Source organism: Cygnus olor, chromosome 2, assembly GCF_009769625.2.
Source record: "Cygnus olor isolate bCygOlo1 chromosome 2, bCygOlo1.pri.v2, whole genome shotgun sequence".
In the NCBI taxonomy this organism is placed as follows: domain Eukaryota; kingdom Metazoa; phylum Chordata; class Aves; order Anseriformes; family Anatidae; genus Cygnus; species Cygnus olor.
The window spans coordinates 149553366-149567572 of record NC_049170.1 but is presented as its reverse complement, the minus strand read 5'-3'; the positions used below and the strand labels follow the sequence as shown (position 1 = coordinate 149567572).

At 39.9% G+C, this 14207-nt stretch overlaps 1 protein-coding gene across 4 annotated transcripts in view; it reads right to left on the bottom strand.

Annotated features, from left to right (window-relative positions):
* NSMCE2 (NSE2 (MMS21) homolog, SMC5-SMC6 complex SUMO ligase) overlaps positions 1 to 14207 on the bottom strand; it is a 130048-nt gene that overhangs the window by 57739 nt on the left and 58102 nt on the right. For 2 of the 4 annotated variants that reach the window (XM_040547115.1, XM_040547117.1), the window contains one exon: positions 11768 to 11921. The exons of the other annotated variants lie outside the window; for them this stretch is intronic. In XM_040547115.1, coding sequence (XP_040403049.1) covers positions 11768 to 11921 — 154 coding nt within the window. The remainder of the gene's footprint in view (positions 1 to 11767; positions 11922 to 14207) is intronic. 4 annotated transcript variants of the gene reach the window in all.

The following is a 14207-nucleotide window of genomic DNA, read 5'->3' as shown; positions in this document are numbered from 1 at the left end:
ACAACCGAATTTTGCTACAGCGGGTTTCATGACTCACTCGGCTACTAGTTTTTCCAACTCGAACGAAAATGTAAAGCAATGGCTAGCACAGCTCCAGCGGTACTGTTAGTGGTCAATAACCACCACTTTCCTCCAAATTACTGCTTGTGCTGTGCACACAGCCGACCTGGGAGCACACCGGCGTATCAGCAGCTGTGCAGTCAAAAGCAAATGCAAATGAAGCAGTTTCAAGGCAATTACGTCACAGATATTTTTTTTTTCAGGACAAAACAAGACTGATGAAGGCCTCACCAGTGAAACTAAGCACATCAATCACGGGCAACGTGTCCTGTGACACTTTGAGGAGGAGCTGGCAGGGAGGCAAGGTGAAGAGGAGCGCTGCAGGGAGGAAGGTCGGGAGCCTTTGTGGCGTCATGCGAAAAGGGAAAGCAGCTGCAGAAAAACCAGGAAGGATGCTGATTCAGGCTGGGGAGCAGTTGGGTAAAATGAGGGAAGTGGTAAAGAGCACACGACGGAGCTGGAAAATATCTGTCCGTGACATAGCTGTGTCACAGATGTGACAAAAGCCACACAATTGCAGTGGAGCTGTCTGCACAGTGGTGTTTTCTTAGGTGAAGACATGTAGACCATGTAGACATCTGACATGCCATAAGAAAACTGTGCCAGAGAACGTGGAGCATTTTATCCTTCTTGTGGGGGGGGGGGAACACAATGGATGCTACAGCAAAGGTTAGGTGAATACCTTTCTTTGCCCACACTAATAACAGAGCTGCCAAATGATTACATATGATTACTTGTTAAACTTTTTTGTTCACATTTTAATACAGTGATTTATTCATTAGTCTTAAATTGCAGTAATTACTATTTTTACTGCAGAGGCTGATAAAGCAATCAGGCAGCTTTTACATTTTTCCCCTCAAAGAACTCTCTCGTCTGCTTTTCTGCACAGTCTTCCGTGCTACAATACGCAGGGTTTTATTTTTCCTGTGTTCCTATCTGATTGTAAACTAGCTACTTAGTTTATACTGGAAGTTTATAGATAGATCCTTATGAACCTGGAAAGCCTTCCTGGAAAGGCTTCTTTTGATTTCATCAAGTCTTGAACTGACCCATAAACTTTCAGACAGGGAGTGAGAGAAAATACTTAAGTCTGGGCCAAATCCAAAGAACTGAAGCAAACTACAGACAATGAAGTCCAAAATGATGAAAAATCCTGTTCAGTGGCTTCCTAACCCCGAAGGCATCTAAATCTGGTAAGTCCCTCCCAGGTTCTCCGGGGATCTGAAACTCTGCCTTGCCCAGAGCTGCCCCAGCCCAAGTAAGGAGGAGTAGGGCTTTGTCCTGTGACCTTTCTGGCTCTTGAAATGAGGTGCAGCTCCATCCAAGTGGCAAAAGAGAAGGTGGCAATGGAAGAAAGAACCCACCTCCTTGTTCTTTGTGGAGTGCACAGTCACGCACCTCTTGCTTGTGGTCTTGCCTGCCCCCTCACACTGTTGCACAGTGTGCAAACCTTGCTTCAGCCAAAGGGCTGAAGAGTGCCCTCTACAGACTAGCCTAAAGCCAAGGGGTTGCTTACAAGCATATGAGCAAATCCATGATGTCAGACTCAGGGCCCATCCCATCCAGCCATTGTAGTCTGGTGATGAATAATAGCAAATCCCTACAGAAGGCACAAGGCCGGGGAAGCCTACAGCGATGTTTTCCTGGTATCCTTGCCTCACCACCAGTAATCTGGGAAGGGGCATTTGGAGGCTCCAGAGGAGCCAGAAGTGCCATCTTCGCATTTAACACCCCATGAGTGACTTTTCTTACGTGTGGATTTATTTGCATCGCTGGGCATGTGCTGCAGACACGACGGTCTCCTACCAAACAAGCACTCCCACCATTGCTCCACTTGCAGTTGTTGGGTGACTTCTCTCCCTCATGAGGTATTTTTGGTGGCTGCCGGCACACCTGTTAAGTAACTTTGCCTTTAATCCCGCAATCACTCACGGCAGGTCCGGTAACACAACAAACCTGCATCCATACTCGAGATGCTAAGACGTGATAAACCCATCCACACTTGTCAAGTCGGGCGGTGTGTCTCAGATGAGAGCGGGTAACAGTGGAAAGGTGACAGCTTAAACCACTCCTCCCTCTGTTGTGACAACGTCTGAATGCTTCTAGCCCGTTTTAGAGTAAGTGTAAATGCTACCAAAGATGTTTGACTTCAACTTCATGCTAATGGTGACTAAAAGGCTGCGTATCACAGGTTACCCCTACGAGACCATATACACAATTACCACTTCAGCTCCCAGACATCAGTAATTGTTTGAGCGCCTGCAATTCCCCAAACCACAGATTAGAGCTATGGTCCGCTTCCCCTCCACCTACATAAAACGTGTGCTCAGTCTTACAGTTAAAGCTCTTAATTCTCTCCTTTTGTGTTACTTTATACTTGGCATGCTTTTAGCGATCTTATGCAAACCTGTGATTGACATAGAGATGTACAGCGCATTCTGCTGACAGAATAGATCCCTCACTGAACAAAGTTGTTCACGTAGACGTACCCTAACCCTCCTTGTGGGAGCCAAGGCACTTAACTCCGGGCTCTGGCATCCAGCCCGAGGTCCACAAACCTTAAAGATGGGTTTTGCAATCCTTCAGCATTTCTCTAGCTCTCTTCAGGTCAATTTATTTAACAAGCTCAGGGCAGTGTGAAGAAGATCTCCAGTAAATTTCACGGCGTAAAATTTAAGATGGAAAGAAATTATGCTTTTCTGCAAGGTTATTGGTGCCTAAGGCTTTCAAGAGGGAAATGAAATAAGATTATCAAAAACTATGGGAAGCAGCCAATACACATGAACCACTGATTAAAAAAGTAGAGGATGTTTATTCATCTTCCTGCACATTATTACTTTGCATGTTAATGTATGTTTCAGGTATAAATCAGGGAAATTCCGTTGACTTCAGAAGCTGCACTGATGCTTAGCAAACAAAGATCTAGCTCAACCTGCAGCTCTTCTGAAGGGCACACCAAAGAGATACATGGCAAATAGTTTCAGGAACCATAAAAGCACCAAATGTTTTCCTTTCTCTGAACTAGAGTACTCTGAAGTTACCATGCAGTGTGATATGCACTGATGGATTATTATTTAGTCAGCATTATCTCAGATCTACTTCCCTGTACTTCGTCAAATGCTTTTTGTGCTGGCACTCAATCCAAATGTTTTACTTGGGTGAATTCTACTTATACTAGAATTTCTTTTGATCTCTGTGCATACTGGTGGCACAAAGTCACACATGTAAATTACTAAAATGAACACATAGGAAGGGTAAAAGAAACTACTATCTCTCCAGGAGTAAGACAAATACTTAATAAGCAGAATAAATGAGTAAATAAAACAAAGTTCCCTAAGTTTAAATCTCTATTGAGCTTTATTTTTCTACTTCTTCTTCAATATCCTAACCTCCAAAAGAGAACGTCTCAGCTGAAAAATCGTAAGACCAAGTATGCTCTCTCCCCGTCTTCTTTCATTGCCTCCTTCTCCTTGGGCAGTTCTTCGCTTTATTTGTTGTAATCACGCTTGAAGTTTAAGCTGTAAGCTCATGGCACAAGAATGGAAGTCCTCTGTTCTCTACCTTGGAAATTTGTCTGAATGACATACACAAAACATAATGCAAGAAAAATTATAGTAAGATGGCAGACACAATCCTTGCATTTTCACTGCTCAGATTTTTACAAGAAGAATAGGGTGTATTGCTACACCATGAAAGAAGTGAAATTGCTCATGTTTTATTACCAGAAAACAGATTTTCCATAGAGTATAATGCATCTATTGAAGTTTTCTGAATTCTGTGGGCAAACTTTGACATCTATTTCTATGCTTCTTACTCATCTGAAATGTATAAAACATTTCTGATTATTTCATTTATGGTCACAAGACATAAGCTTTTTTAAGTTTCAGTGTTGCAACAAAAGGATTACCATACAGCCAAGAAATACAGGAACTGACTGAATTAAACTACACACCAGTGAGGGAGAAGATCTATATAAGCTAGGGTGCAGTGCTAGCTCAAGAACAAATGAGCACAAATTTCACCAAATATTTACTTTCCCTGAATATTTCTTACCATCTGAACAAGGTTCTAAGGCTCTTCATCACTTTTCCAATATAAGCAGAGGGGAAAAAGTTAATGTATGGCATTTTGTTAGATGGTGTGATTGACTGCAACATCAAAGGAACAGAATCAGCATCCAGAAACTCCCTTTCTGACCTATGACAGTAAAAATGCCACACTAGTAGCCATCAATGTGCTTGCTTAAAAGAGAATTATCCCATGACAGTAACAGTAAATTACCCAAACAAAGAATTGTCCCTAAGTGTATAATAATAATAATAAATATTTCTCTGCAACACTCCATTTCCTTCCTAGACTTTATATACTCAGTGCTGATTTGAAAGCCCTGAAAGCTGGGCTGGTAGGAAAGCAAGAATTATACCTTGCAAAGACTTGTGCAATGGAATGAAATGTAGATCTTTAAAAAATACGTGTATAGATCAGATGAGAGACATAGAAAGAGATAAAAAGAGCTCATCCTTAAATATTCACTGATTGGGAGGGCAGCTATTTATAACGAGACAGACCTTCATCTGATGCTCCTTCAGATTTAGATACCTTTCAGCTGAGTGCATTTACTGTAGGGCTAAAGGATCCATGTCTTGACACTGTATTTCCTTCTGCAGTTGTTTCCATTTCTACGTATAGTTAAATACACATTGAACACGGAAAGGGAGAATCTGATTCCAGAGCCTACCAGTCAATCACCTAGTAGACCCAGAGTCAGTTCAGATCTGATTTTAAATTGCTGAGACCAAAACCCATGTTTCCTACGCTCCGGAGCAGGACTGTTTGAGGAGGTAGGTTGATTCCTCTTTCATTTTAACTACAAATTCCACTTCAGACCTGTCAATGCCAAAGCAATAAACGTCTGCAGAAAGTACTTTGATAAATCACACTGCAAAAGCAATCTTTTCATCAAAGAAACCTGCACCAGATCCATTGGCAACTGATGTTCTCCATGAATCCACTCAGAATTATTGCTAATGGAAGCTTCTGCCTGCTATCCTATCAACGTGTTAATTTTTGACCTGGAAAAATTGCCCCAGATTGCATGAGAGGAACTCTGACGGCATCATTTACTCTAGAATTGTTCCTTCCATACAAACTGGCAAGGATACTAGCTTTGATAGTAATTATGCAATTTGGATATTCATCTTAGGTGCTCTGTAACTGCCACTGTTGTAGCATTTGAGCTTCTTGTTTCTTTAGCTTGTATCTCTTTCCAATAACTCTGTGAACCAGAGGGCTTATATATCTGACATAATTATCATCACTCTAACTCATTGCATTTCATTCCCAGGCCCTGATCTCCTAATCCTTCACAACTACAAATGTGCTATCTCACTTCTGAACAAGCCAACTAGTTCCTCCCAGAAAAGATCCAGACAGGACAGTCCCAAAAGGACAAAAACATGCCAAGTTTTTCTCTCTCTGCTCAGGGCAGCCCTCTAGCCCTACCCCAAAGTCAGGTCTCATTCACACAAATGCCTCTAAACATCTTCATGTCACTCTTCAGGGTCTGCAATTTGCTTCCTCAGCACCGTGCCATGAAAACATTACTCTGGCAGGCTAAAGCACAGTTATGTTATTGCTTCCAGCTCTTTGAACTGAAAATCTGAAAAAATAATGACGATGATTTAGTGCCACAGGAGAGCCACATGAGAAGCAGGCCAATTGAATGCTTTGCAGCGCAGCGTGGACGTGGCTACTTTGCTCCGCAGGGCAGCAGCCCTGGGCAGCATGGATACGTGCCAGTCCACACTCATTACCCTGTCCTGCACTGTCCACAAACACAATAAATACTTAGCCAAGTTGCAGACACAGGTATAACGTTCCGACCCACAGAGATTTTAGACCTAACTCCCAGTTAAATCTTTGCTGCTCTGAACCAGAATGACCTGAGCTAATACAAAAAGACTGTAACAAAGCAAAGAACTAAACTGAAGTATCCTAAACTGCAAGCTACCTTCCCAAGTCTTAGATCAGCTTTCATTTCTTTTCTAGTTACAGGGCTGCCTATAAGGAACTTTACATAAATGAAAAGCACATATCCCACACACACCACCAAACTGTCATAACACCAATCCCACTTTCAGTTAGAATTTTCAACTTTTGTGCTGCTGTTGTTTTACCGTAATTACTTGGTAAAGGGATCTTAAATGAGTATTTTTATTTACAATACAAAGAAGAATAAATTAACCTTATTTTTTAGCTGATCTTCTGCCAGCACGTGCAAGTATAAAGATGAAAAGCTAAGCACATAGATGAAGATGTGACTTTGCCCAAGTAACTTTTTCTCAAGTTTCTATTTACTTATTTATTTACACAGGTAACTATTTACTCAAGTTGCATGTCAGTTACATGGTGAGGAATAAAATTAACTTGTCTACCTCAGTACAATGTTGAGAGGATTAATTGGATTAAAATTGTCAAGGATTATGCTACACAGTGTCATGTTGCAGCTTGTTTTTCTATCCTAATAAAAGCAAATCAAAGAATTCAGTCTTTCCTGAAATCTCTAGATAGACTGTTTTAGGAATTTAAAGAGAATTCCTTTCACACTATTGTCTTCTTCTATCCCAAACTGCATCTAAAGTAACACTGCTTACATCACTTTCTTTCAGCCAATTCATGGTTTTAAAATATATGTATGAACAGTGCATAATGGTGTCTACTTGAACATTAAATATTATAGTTTGCTCCTTTGAATATATTTGCTGATTGGTAACAACTATCAGCCTGTCCCAGCAAAATGTTAAATCTGATGCATACGTTTTCCTTTCAAAATCTCTGAGATTTTGTTTCTTCAGTGGAGAGGGCACAGAAGAGCACTACAACCCCATTGTTGCTACCTTCCAGGCTACATTACAATGACTGGTTTTCTATGACAAAATAGTTGCCAAAATGAATACTGCATCTATTAATGATTTGTTCCCTATTAAAAAAATAAATAAATAAAATCATTCTTACATTTTCCAAATTCACTCCTTAAACCGTTTGGCATAGCCAGCAATATTGTCATTCACTCAAATCTTAACACTTTCTACAAAGTGACTACTGCTTAAGTGTGCATCTGTTAGGCATTCGCACAGAACGTGGTTATCAAGGATTCCAAAGTGCAAGTTATCAGCTACTATAAAAGGGCTATGAAACCTGTCCCACTTTGTGCACTGAATGTGAAACTGAATAACCTTCAGCAAATACAACAGTGGTAGCTAGGGTCACAGGAGTAAAGATTATACCTTCTCATTAGTTCTTTTCACAGGGTATCAGAAACTTAAGCTGATACACAGAGATTAAAGACTGCATTTACTTTCATTTCATGAAGGCAAAATTCTCATACTCTGTGCCAGAAGATGCCTTTGATATATATACACTGGCATGAAATAAAAAGACTCGGTAATACAACACTAAACAGAAGGGGGGATTTTAAATTTACAGTAGATACAAAATGCAAAGTTACAGTTCCTACAGTAATCATGACTTAGCTCCTGTGGGCTCAGTCCTGCAAGGTTCTGTTCTGTGGTTACAATCCAACAAGGAAGTGAAACATGCCAGCAATTTCACCCATTTCAAAGGACCTACTCATGCAATTTAGTTTAAGCAATTTGCTTAAGCTTTTCACTTAATCAAAAGTAGATCACTAAGCACTTTGCAGATCTGGGACCCTTACGTGTAAGGAGAGCATCAGTCATGTAGGGTTAAGGTCAGAAAAAAATTTCCGTAGAAACCACACATACAATCATTTTGAATTCTCTAGTACTACCAAATTTACTGAATATGCTGCAAGAGCTCAATTATTTGGAAAAGATAATGTAGTCATTCCAGGGTAAAAGAAATGTTAAAAAAATAAAATAAATCAACACTTCTATTTTATTGGTTACAATCTAATCGGCTTTAAGTAGAAGAATGAAACTATCTTCTATTAAAAATAAGAAGTGGGCATTTAGGAATGTAAGACAGTTCTGGAAACAGACTTCACAAAAATCACTTGCTGTTCACATAAAACCTGTCTGACAGTGTTTTGACATATACCATCAGAGGTGGGGATTTTGCATCATTCTGCACAAATTCCAGCTAAAGTAGCTCAGAGATTGAGGGAAAATGCCTGCAAACTGCCTGAAAGATGAGCAGAACAGAAACTGCTCTAAGGCATGGTATCATCTGCTGCTGCTTAAAGTTCAAAGCTAAGAAGGTCTCCTCCCTGCAGAACTGCCTGGAGAAGAGGACAACGTGAAGGTGACAGGGTGTCTTTCAGCTCCCTGAGCATCAGAGCTGCCCACTGCAGCGCATGTCACCTCTCAGGTGGCAGGTAAGAACCATGCAGCTCCCTTTCCCTCGCATTTACTGTGGCAGTAAACATCAAGAATCTCAAGAACAAGATGGAAAATATATTAGCTCTCTTCATTTTCTGTTAAAGCAAGGTTATATTTAACTGTTTCATGCTCTGCACTGTACCTAAAATCCTTGTGTTGAGAATGTTTTTCTCCTTCAAATCCTAACTGATTCCCAAGTAACAAGATAACATGAGTACATAACGTGTCCTTGTTCAGCTATTCCAGAATACAAATGTTAAACCTGCATAAAAGATATGCAAAGATTAATGGTAACTCATCATGGAAAGCAAATCACTTTTGCATCTATCCCTTCTGCCCCTTTGAGGTGGAAAAGGCTGGGACAAAGGAGAATACCATGAAAGCTCCTCTGAGAAAACTTGGTTGCAGTTCTGAAATTTCATCTGAGTTGGCAATAAAACCAAATCCCAGGAAAGAGCTAAAAATTGGACCACACTGTATATGTCTCCGCACTGCTTTAAACAGGCCAGGGGTTATGCACAAAGTTGTGCCCAAACCTGGCAACACTAATAGTTGAAAAGAAGATATTAAACGGGTAGCTGTTAATGAAGTTGTTGATATACATAACCCCCCAAAAGCAGTTTTAAAGTCTGTCCCAGAATTTGCAGACACACTATATTATGGATACGTATTGAAGGACCCATGCTTATGAAGGCACAGCTCATAAAGGAGAAGCTAGAGAATACACATACAACACTCTGAGCCCACTTTATTTACAGTAACACTGCCTTCTACTTGGTATACGTGGCATTTTACATAATACTGACAGTGCTCTACTACACATCTCCACACACCGCTTTATTACGTAGAGCCCAACAATGAGAAAATGTTTTTTGTACTAGTTGGAGTTCACGAGTCAGCTCAGCCTCTCACAAAGATGTTAAGATCAGAGGTCCCGATCCTACAAGAATGTATCTGTAATGTTTAAGCTTGTGAATACTCAATTCCATGTTTAGAGTTTACAGCCTAATTAAAGGCTAGACATGAGTAGGGAAAACTCATAAAAGGAGGGAGAGAGGATGAGGGTAATGGCAAGAAGATCACATTACTACATAAAATAGAGAAATTGGGCAGCCTTACTGGTTCCAGGTCACTACATCACATGGAAGCAAATTTATGTATGTGAATATAAACAGACTTCACTGATCTTCAGTCACACATTATTACTCAAGAATTTCCGGTAGCCTTCCTGGTAAAAGAGCATTTTGGAGAGGAAAATGAAGTACCAAAGTGACTTTAGGGTGGATCAACAGATTACTGAGGCAGAACAGGCCACACTGATGCAAGTCTAAGGCAGCAGAATTCTTGCTTTGAGAAATTTACCTCTGAATTTTCGTCTCACTTCTATCTGCAGACCTGAGGTGGTATTTAGCTTACCATTTCAAAAAAGGGGATGCTGAACGAGATTGCTTATTTGAACACAAGATCGTTATTTTACATACAAGAACATTATATCACATCTGAGACTGTCTCCGAAAGTTAACCAACGATTTTCCATTCAACCTTTAGAATTTCATTAAATGCTGAAAAAGGAACAAACATGATGGATTTACATTATCAAAAACATTGTGAATCCTACTAAAGCCAAGCTGACTCAGCTGACAAATAGTCTGCATGCTGATCACATCAGTTCATCCAACATCTTCTATCTTGTCAGCCACAGTCTGACCCCTGTGCCCAACCAAAACAAAAGTCCAAGTTGCTACTAAGACAGATCTGGATTTCAGGCAGTAGTAAGATAATGATGTCCTTGTATTCCTTGTATCTTTTTTTTTTTTTTTTTTTTTTTTAAGAATACGTATTTATTTGGGGGATTTTTAATTTGGGGATTATTTAATTTGGGGATTTTTTAACAGGCCTGCCAGTTAGAACTCAGTCACTTAGCTTGAACTAAATATATTACTAGGGCATACACCCCCTCCTCAGGCAATTACAGGGTGGAAAGTAAATCCAAAGTCAGTTATCAAGATTTTATCTTCTCAGTTACAAACACCTGGAAATTAGGAATTACAACATAATGGTGGGGCAGTAATAATTTTATGGTTATGTAGGGAGCGAAAATTACACTTTTTTGTGGTCTGCAACTTGCTATGTTCATTTTTAGAGTGGTGCCAGGAGCTCTATTAAACTCAGAGATCAGTGCTAATACTCAAATCCAAAATGTTAAAAACCATAAAGATGGGAAACAAACGTATTAAGCCCTCAAGCTCTAGTCCTAGTGAGTCTTGAGATATCGGATCTAAAATTCACCTTGTCAGGCATGTCCTCACACTTCATAAATCTCTATGGGGAAGTAATCCAAAGTCCAGTGAAGTCAGCAGGAAAATTCTTTCCGCTAGTTTCAGCGGGTTTTGGATTGGCCTCCAAAAAAACAAAACTCAGGAGAGCTACAGGAGAGAATCCAGAATACCAGTTTCCAATGGTATAAATCATTAATCTGTGACTCCTGAAGTTCCTGAGATACCAGTTTATGTTGAAATCAAAATGTGGGCTAGGAGGGAATAGGTACAGGGGTCAAGGGATAGCAAGCAGAATAATATGATTTCAAACATAATCGTGATTGGGGAAGAACAGCACAAATAGTGTTAGAGCCCATGAACTTTCTTTCCCAGCAACAGCAATCAGAGTGATTTTTAATAGCTGCTATTTGTGCAGGGCAATAAAAGTATACTACTTTGTTGTGTTGCATAAATACTAAAGCTGTTAACTCTCCAACTTTTCTTGCAATTCAGGCACAAGTAACTTAAAATTTTAACACTTGATAAATCCACACAAAACAAGAAAAACAGATCTTAATATGTTGCAGCATTAGATGGTGCGTGCATAGAAGCTGTAAACCTGAGAACACACAGAGTAAGCATTTTCCAACAATATAGTTCTACGATTAAAGCAAAGGTCTTCTTAGAGTTGCAACACATCCGAAGTTGTGAAACAGGAGCAATTTGTTTAAGTGACAAATGAAAACAGCTTACCTAATCCTTTTAGAAGATCCTATCAATTAAGGAAAAAACCCTGTCTTCAGATGAAAAAGCCCACCTTACAAAAAGAGATGTGAAGCAAGATTTCCACGGTACTTGTATCCAAGCAAGACAGGAACTGAGAGAGTCTAAATAAAACTACCTAGGTAACTACGCTGGCTTTTTGCTCCACAAATATCAGTTTAAATATGTTTTGAAATAGACCTCAGTTTGAGCCATAAACTGAGCAGTTTGAGTACAAACTGAGTTTGGCAGTTCCATATTTTAGAATATTTAGTACACGTTATCATTTAATGTTCAAAGAATCATCAAAAAAAAAAAAAAACTTACATTGTTTTCTCATCTCTTTAAGTTGATCCTTAAAATACATATATTTTTCATTCTTTTCCAAATCTGAGTCACTGTTCTTGCTCTCCAGTGCAGTGAATTTTTCTTTTACTAAGTATTTTAAATCTGGTATATTTTCTGGTTTCTCTTGTTTTAGCTGTAAGGAACAAAAAAGAGAATGCTGTTATTCATTATGAAACATATTGCAATACAAAGCAATAGATGTCCAGCAAAAATTCTTGAGCATAATCCTACTTTTTTTTGACTCCAGTTAGGTGTTCTTCTCTGAAACCATAAACTCCTGGTAATTATTTATTCCAAGAGAAGTAACTATAAAATGTAGAGATTAACTTCCATTGTCATTTAACTCATGTAATTGCTGTATATATGTTATATCTAACGCTAACAATAAGGAAAACTGAATGTCTGTGGTCAAATTTACTTCCTTGAGTGGTAAAGGTCAACAACAACCATCATAACTGAATGTGAATGGAACCAAAGAATACGACTCTGTTCCAAAGAGTAAAGATGACTGAAAAATAGAAATAACATTTTTAAGTGTGTTAAAAAAAAAACAAAAACCTCCCCTCACCATTTTTCAATCAGCTTTTCAGAATCTTATAATCTATATGCGATTGGTGTAATAACACCAGTATACGCCGTACAGATAGCTAACATACAAGGAAACCACCTGAATTTATTTGTGTCGTGTAAACAACAAGCATTGTGCCACACAGGCAGGCAAGAACACCATTTCCCTAAAAGCCCCTGCTTGCAGTATTGCCTCTGGAATGATGTGAAGAATAAACGACTGGAAATAATATGGAGGTCACCACACAGGCAATACGAAGGTATTCCAAGGATGCAAAAAGGACTTTGGGAGCCCCCCCAAAAAAACTATAATTAGAATGTTCCCTTCCATTTCTCAAGCCAACATTAAATTTTAGGGCACTGTGCCTTTGACAGGACTTCCTAAGAGCTAGCTGCTACCAGCGGTGGGCTAGGGACGGTGCCATGCAGTGGTGACCTGCATCAGTACAAACCCTGACAGAAGGCAGCATCTGTCAAATCCTTAATCCTAAATGTTTTCTGAACCAGACAAAGATTATTTCTACTCTAGCCCATCAGGCATAGGGCAAAACAAGAGAGAAGGAGGTAAGCACCATTTCTCCTCCCCAGCTGCACACGTTAAATTCTGCCCCCCAGCAGACAGACAGCAAAGAGCCTCCTGAGGAAAAAATGGTCCACTTCAGTAAATCAATTATGGGTTCTTGGATTCAAAGAGAAGTTGGAAATCCTACAGAATATATTTTATTTCAGAAGCCACAGAACTAGTAAATGTTCGTATAACAACTGTTCCATAGAACTATCATTTCTTCCAAGAACAAAGCCAGTTTGGCACATTTACTTTAGGCAGGTGCAAGTTATGGCAAGAAGAAAAATACGAAAAAAAACCATGCACAGCCAGGTGATAGCACACAGTTTTCAAAGGCACCTGGAGATGAAAGACCACCTGCTACAACATCCAACTGTGAATGGGACAGACATTGTACCAGGGGAGCACACTAAGCTCTGCTAAAGACCAACAGCAGGATGCTCAGACCGCTGCATAACACCAGGCAGTCGCTTACAGTCCTCATCCTCGGGAATTTGGCAAAGGGAGCAAAGAAAAAAAGACATCCTGTGCCTGGGGCAGTGGGAGCAATCATATGCACTCAAAAGATTTATCTGTCTCAGCATCGCCGTAAACTGCTGTGAAAGAGACACAATGAAAACCAACACTGTTCTGTACTTGGAGAAATTTGGCCTCTCCATTTGACCTGGAGAGATTTGGCTGTGTATGCAAGCACAGGAAAGTAGTTACTACACCAAAATACATTTTAAATCCAACACATTATAAAATCATGATTTGATTTGGACAATACATAGTGCAGACGTACTCTTTTCTGGGACAACTCCGTCGGGCTGTTTTTACAGACATTCCCTCCTTAACATCATGTCTAAACTCAGGACCACACTCACAAGCACAGCCCAACTAATACCCAGTCACTAAGACGTGCCCTCATCAAGACTGAGCACTACGGCCAGATAACATACCCAAGATCCAGTTGTGCATCCTAAAAAAACCCCGAGTGCTTCAAGTTGCTGATATTCACACAAAGAGTGAAAGAAATGACTTGGACATTCATTACAGACATCCGTTTGCCACAAAGATAATGTCAATAATCTTTGCCTCTCCACAGGGACTAATGTTACACATCGATATAGTTACATCAGGCTCTTTTTATCCATTTCTTGACTCACGAAAGATGTGAATGCAGAAATTCACCGATTTAGTGTCTCCAGTAATCCCATCTGAGTGGCAGGTGCAGAGAAGGGCACAGCCACTGTTAGTTCAAACACCGCTCCCTCGGCTACAACTTCCAGAATTAAAGGACTTTAC